General features: G+C 33.6%; 1 protein-coding gene and 1 non-coding gene across 2 annotated transcripts; both read left to right on the forward strand.

Moving 5' to 3' along the window:
• Nucleotides 1-1,948: 1,948 nt before the first annotated feature.
• On the forward strand, nt 1,949-2,065 carry LOC129304266 (small nucleolar RNA U3). The gene has a single exon (XR_008591639.1). It is a non-coding gene; the product is annotated as a small nucleolar RNA U3 (small nucleolar RNA).
• Nucleotides 2,066-3,505: 1,440 nt separating this feature from the next.
• On the forward strand, nt 3,506-5,492 carry LOC129303153 (glutathione S-transferase F10-like). Its single transcript, XM_054942258.1, has 3 exons — nt 3,506-4,257; nt 4,398-4,446; nt 4,859-5,492. The coding sequence occupies exons 1-3, from the start codon at nt 4,114-4,116 to the stop codon at nt 5,311-5,313; spliced, it is 648 nt and encodes a 215-aa protein (XP_054798233.1). The 5' UTR covers nt 3,506-4,113; the 3' UTR covers nt 5,314-5,492.
• The last annotated feature ends 508 nt before the right edge of the window (nt 5,493-6,000 follow it).

Below are 6,000 nucleotides of genomic sequence, written 5' to 3' on the forward strand. Positions count from 1 at the left end.
TCGACTGGTATAATAAATAAACAATCTGAGCCTTCAACATTCAACTGGTGTATCGTGAATATATCTTTGTATGTATGTATAAAAATCAAATGAAATGAATTATGAATTTTTATACTTGTCTGTATATGCGTGAGAAGAATTTGCAGGAGTATGCTATTTTTTGGCCTTTGAAATATATGGCCTTGTTAATTTTAGTCCTTAAAAGCTTATTGACATCAATTTAATTCTGAGAAGATATTACAATGGTTTAAGGATATATTAACTCTGCAAATTGAATTTGGCGAGATCCGATTCAAATCTTGTTATTTTTTTAATTATATTTATATTTTTTAATTTTAAATAATTCAGAATACAAAATGATACTATCAACTTATCAGATAAATAGTACTTTAATTCAGAATACACAATGATATTAAACTTGTAATGAAACAACAGAATTTGGACGATTCTCATTTTTATCTGGACAGGCAAAATGAAGCTGAACTTGTTATGTTTTGATGATATGCAAATACAGTCATGTCAAATAATAATTATTACTTGAGTTGTTTGCGAAAGCCAAGCACTGAATTTTCAAGATTGTTTATATTAAGCGATCTCGCTGGGGACTTTTGACATGGTGAACGCAAGTAATTCACAAACAAGTTGGTATGTTTCTTTCTCCCCCTGGTTATATATAGTTTCCGACATCCTAATAATACATATAGTACTTGCAATTGTGCTAATCGATTCTGTCCAACATTAATTGCCACTTGATAAGTTACTTGAAAAAAGTAGTGGTGAGTTGATGTTATAAATGGTGTCAATCAATGGATGGTACCTAGTTGAAGCAATCTAATTGAATAAGTAGGATGTAATTAGAAATAGTGATTCCTGTCGACTATTTAGTTTTGCTGTTCAGAAGCGAAGCTAGTCAGAAAGTAACTCAACATTGTGTTACATATGCATATGGAATAGAATAGGAATCATATCAATATCGGATTATGCATGCTCTGTTGAATTTTTCCAATTTTAATTTTTTTAAACTTCTAATAAGTCGAGTAAGATTAACATACTAAACTAAATACCGTCCAATCAACTTTTTTCCCCTATGTTGACTTGATAGTAATTACCAGTCTTTACAAGGTTAGAGTGTATGTATGTATGTATATATATATATAAATCGACCCCTTGCAAGTTGCAACTATAGTCATTGACCATGTGAGATGTGACCATGTTTGGCAGAATGCTTAAATTGCTAGGACATTCAGAATCATGAGGGAATCGTTTTGTGCATGTTTACCTGACTGTAACAATCTCACATCACAAATTCAGATCAAACTTATACGTAACTACAATATAATCTGAATCCACATAAATACTTTTTTTCAATCCTATTTATAAGACACCTTTTAAAAATAATTTTTGTTTCAAAATATAAGGCATCTAGTAATAATTGAACCACTTTTTTTCAATTTTATTCTTTTTTAATTAGCGTGAATGTATTTAATGTAATTGTATTATTATTTAAAATCAAAGGTAAACATGAAAATACATCTTACTTTTTTATGATATAAAAAAATTAATTTTTTTTTAAAATGCGTGAAATAACTTAAAGTGTCCTATAATAAGGATCAGAGGGAGTATAACCTTAAGCAATAAATAAAATGCTGACGCATATATGATAATGTAAATTTCTTTTTGTGTGTTTTTTTTTTTAACTTTTGTTGCTTTTTCGATGCTTCTTTTATAGATGGGCATGCAATTAAATATGAAATAGGACGAGTTCAAATTCTTCACTTTTCTACGGCCCAATGTCACAAGTGCCCTCTAGTTTATTGAGTTCACCGGGATAAGTTAATGGGCAATTTCGCCCACTCAAAAAATAAGTAACTAAAGGAACTAAAGCCCAGCATCGAAAATGTCGTAACCCAGGCTAAGGTGTAAAATATGAGAACCAAAGTAAACGGTCACGACCTTACTTGAACAGGATCTGTTCTGTAGGCTCGTACTTCTGTGTCTTTGAGTTTCAAGGAGACAAGAACAGCAACTTGGTTGATGAGATGGCCACTTGGTTGCCTGACAAGTTTCTGTCTTTTTCAATTTTTTTCTTTTGTCAGAAATTCTATGTTGTCCATCCGTTAACATCTGGAGTACTTATGGTGCTTTGTGGGGTATCATCTCACTGACTGAGATTTGCTATCGAGAAATCCTCTTCCCTTTCTTGTTCTTTGTTACATCTGGGAACTTCAATTTCATTTTCATCTGGGAACTTTTCAAATTCATTGTTTGATCTTAATACTATCTCAACCAAATTCATGAGTTTGCTTAATGTGCTGCCTTCGGCTTAAATTGGTTTTGTATTATTGGTGGCTCTCAAGTTCTACTTAGCATTTATACGGTGGTTGAGGATATTATATGCTGGTTAAAATTTTTGCAGTTTATGTGCTAAGTTCAACTTCTGCTCTGTGGTGAATGAGAAAGAAGCTGTGAAATTTTGCTGGCAAGCTGGATGGCAAACAACAGTGTGTTATTACGAGAATCTAAGGTTTTGTTTAGCCATGAAAATCTCTGACTGGCTAATTGTCGTCATTACAAGAGATTCATAAGTATCATTGTTTTTAGTAAACTGATCGGAGCAACGTTCTTGAAAACACTCCTATGCATGACTTAACAGATGCTGAATTTAAACTACATTTATAAAGGATATACCAAGGGGCATATATTATATGCTCCATTTTTTCTTTAAAATTTAGTTTATTGGTTCTAACTTCTAACGTAATGCACACTTCACTGGCCGTATTATATTGTTGACTCTATATACACTATTTGTAGATTTATTCTTCATACCCTATATATGCAAATTTCCTTTTGCATAGTACTCAGGAAGTTGCAGATTAAACAAGAACGACGTTGGGAATGCGTAGGGTCGGAGACAAAGTGCATCCCAATATGTCAAAATCTCCTCTGTCTATTTCTCATTCTCTAGAGTTGGTACGCAACTTATACAAGCAAGATAAGGTCGATGTCAACACTGGTTTTGTTTTCTTTGGATTGATTATCAGCATTGGATATGAGATAGTTGTTAAAAAGAAAAGAAACTTGAATTTCACATCAGAAAATGTGCAAGATCTCCTATCTTAGCTTGGAATTGTCAACTAGGAGAAGCAGAGAAGAAAGGAATAACAGAAAAGTATGCAAATACTATAATTCATTTGATGGTTTGAAGCCTTCAGTTACGTAATTTGAATGCATTTTTTCTTTTTCCATCAACTTAGAGCCTTAATTTCTAAGGTTCTCATGAGTGAGCCTGCAAACAGCAGCATGACGTATGTATAGGTTTAGGTTCTCTTCATCTGAAATCACTGTTGAGATTTGAGGATGAAAAAAAGAGCGACTGACTAAAAATATATTTTTATTAATTACTCAAACTACAATTTACGCAAACACTCATCACATTTCTTATATTTTTCCCTCACTCTTGTCTCTTTTTCTCCTCACTGACATTTACTATACTCCCACATACACGCACTTTTCCTTTCTTCTCACCTTACGTCACGCGCGTCTCTCTTTTCTCTATCTTTCTTTCTTTTCTTCTCTCCGCTACACCTTCTCACCTACACACACATCTATTTATACTTGGAGGATGTCGGTGGAAACCCTGTCCGGTGTGCTTTAGATTTTGCCCACCGCGCGCCATTCCTCATCTAAGTGCTAGGACATCCTGGGATTTTCTTATTTTATTATCTTGCTTCTTCAAAATTTTAGAGTCTTCATATTTTATTTTAATTAGTCTGTGATTTCTTAACAACCACCATAGCATTTCCAATGACTAACGGCCAGAATAAGAAAATTAGATAAAGGAGCATTGATCTCAAGAGGCTGGGTCCTGTGGGGAAAAATGTTGGTCTGCTTTTTTTAATGGAGTCATCGTCGTCATTATATATATATATATATATATATATTTATATTTATATATTGGAACTCAACAACCACTCGCTTGACTTGGCATGACTTGAGAGAGCAGCCCCTTTCTCAGTAATCACTTTAAAACCCAGGCAGGCGAAGGCAAGAGTGTTATCCTAAACCTAATTGTGAATTGGGTCTTAATCCTCTTTCTCTTTCTCATACAACACCATGGTGGTGAAGGTGTATGGCCCTGCCTGTGCTTCCACAAAACGCGTGCTTCTTGTTCTGATTGAGAAGGGCATTGAGTTTGAAACTGTCAATGTTGATGTCAGTAAAGGTGAACAGAGAAATCCTGAATACCTCAAATTACAGGTTCAACTCTGTTTTTTAGTTTTCCTTCTTCTTCTTCTTCTTCTTCTGCTTCTTCTTCTGGCTTCTGTAATCCATAGTTTTGTGAACTTGATTTCTGAAACTTGTGAGTCTGACCTGTACTCACTGTTCATGATGTGCAGCCCTTTGGAGTTGTTCCTGTGATTCAAGATGGAGACTTTACCTTATTTGGTTAGCCTCTTCCATGTTCTCAGCTCTCTCTCTCTCTCTCCCTTTGGCAACAGCTATCCGGCTTGTGGTATTATTAAATGAAAAGTAGTTTTCTATTCATAATGCTAATTTAAAAGGAATCGAATTCCACTAACGAGCATATAGCTCAGCTGGAATTAGGAGCTTGAGTTTAAACCCTAGTATGCAGCTGTGATATATACTCATTGAGAGAGACTTGATCTAGATTAGTCAGGAGGGTCTGAAGGGCTCTGGATACTGTGTGCACGTGTTTAAAAAAAAAAAAGGAATTGAATTTCTTCAACCTAAAGCCAGTTGCCACTAACTTGTTCTGAACCCTTAAGAATATGAATTTCTGTATACTGATGGTTTATTTCATTCATTTTGGTTCAATCCTGTATATATATATATGCAGAATCCAGGGCAATAATGAGATATTATGCAGAAAAGTACAAGTCTCAGGGCGTAGACTTGCTGGGGAAGACGATGGAAGAGAGGGGTCTGGTGGAACAATGGCTGGAAGTTGAGGCACAAAACTTTCACCCATTTGCTTATAACTTAGCAATTCATATTCTGTTTGCTTCAATAATTGGGATCACTCCAGATCCAAAAGTGATTGAAGAGAGTGAAGCTAAGCTGGACAAGGTTCTCAACATTTATGAGGAAACGCTCTCAAAGAGCAAGTACTTGGCTGGTGATTTCTTCAGCCTGGCTGATATGAGCCATCTTCCATTCATGGATTATCTGGTCAATAATATGGGGAAGGAGCATCTGATTCACAAGAGGAAGCATGTCAGTAGCTGGTGGGATGATATCAGTAGCAGAGCTTCATGGAAGAAAGTTTTGGATCTTCACAAAGCTCCTATATAGGTGTTTCTGTATGACAAGATCAATGAACAGTGAAATGACTCAGTGAGTGTGTGGTTAGAATAAATTTGTATTATCATTACCTTCTTCAATTCTGATGAGGAAAGGTAAGCGAGATTTAAAGAGGTTATATTTTCTTGTGGTGGAAATTGAAGGAGCATCAAGTCTTTGAATTTTGTTTATTGTGAGTGGGTTGTGATTTTGAAATGCAATAAAAATGTTACTTTAAGTCTACAATAAAAGTGAAAATTTACTCTTCTAACCTTACATAAAATTTCATTTTAACCTATTAATTTTATAAAGTATTTTTTAATCTTTTAATTTTAATATCGTTAATCTTAAATGATGATTTTTTTATATCAATTATTATTATTAAAAAATTAAATTTAATATATCAATATATGAAAAATATTTTGTGAAGTTTAATATCAATATTTTTTGTTAATGAAATTAATGACGTTAAAATTAGAATATTAAAATTTTTTTATAAAATTAAATGATTAAAATAAATTTTTATATAAAGTTAAAAAACAAAAGTTACAATTTTTCTTAAATCTACTAATAAAAGATGTGAAACCAGTTAAGCACCTAAGCTTTTGAATTTGAAAGGTGGGGCATCTCACATTTATGGACAATGTTCCCTTTTCTCTTTTGCTAAGTCTTTGTGGTGTACCTCCTCGGTTGTTACTT

Source organism: Prosopis cineraria, unplaced genomic scaffold (assembly GCF_029017545.1).
Source record: "Prosopis cineraria cultivar Desert tree isolate PC_DT_omini unplaced genomic scaffold, ASM2901754v1 PC2, whole genome shotgun sequence".
In the NCBI taxonomy this organism is placed as follows: Eukaryota; Viridiplantae; Streptophyta; class Magnoliopsida; order Fabales; family Fabaceae; genus Prosopis; species Prosopis cineraria.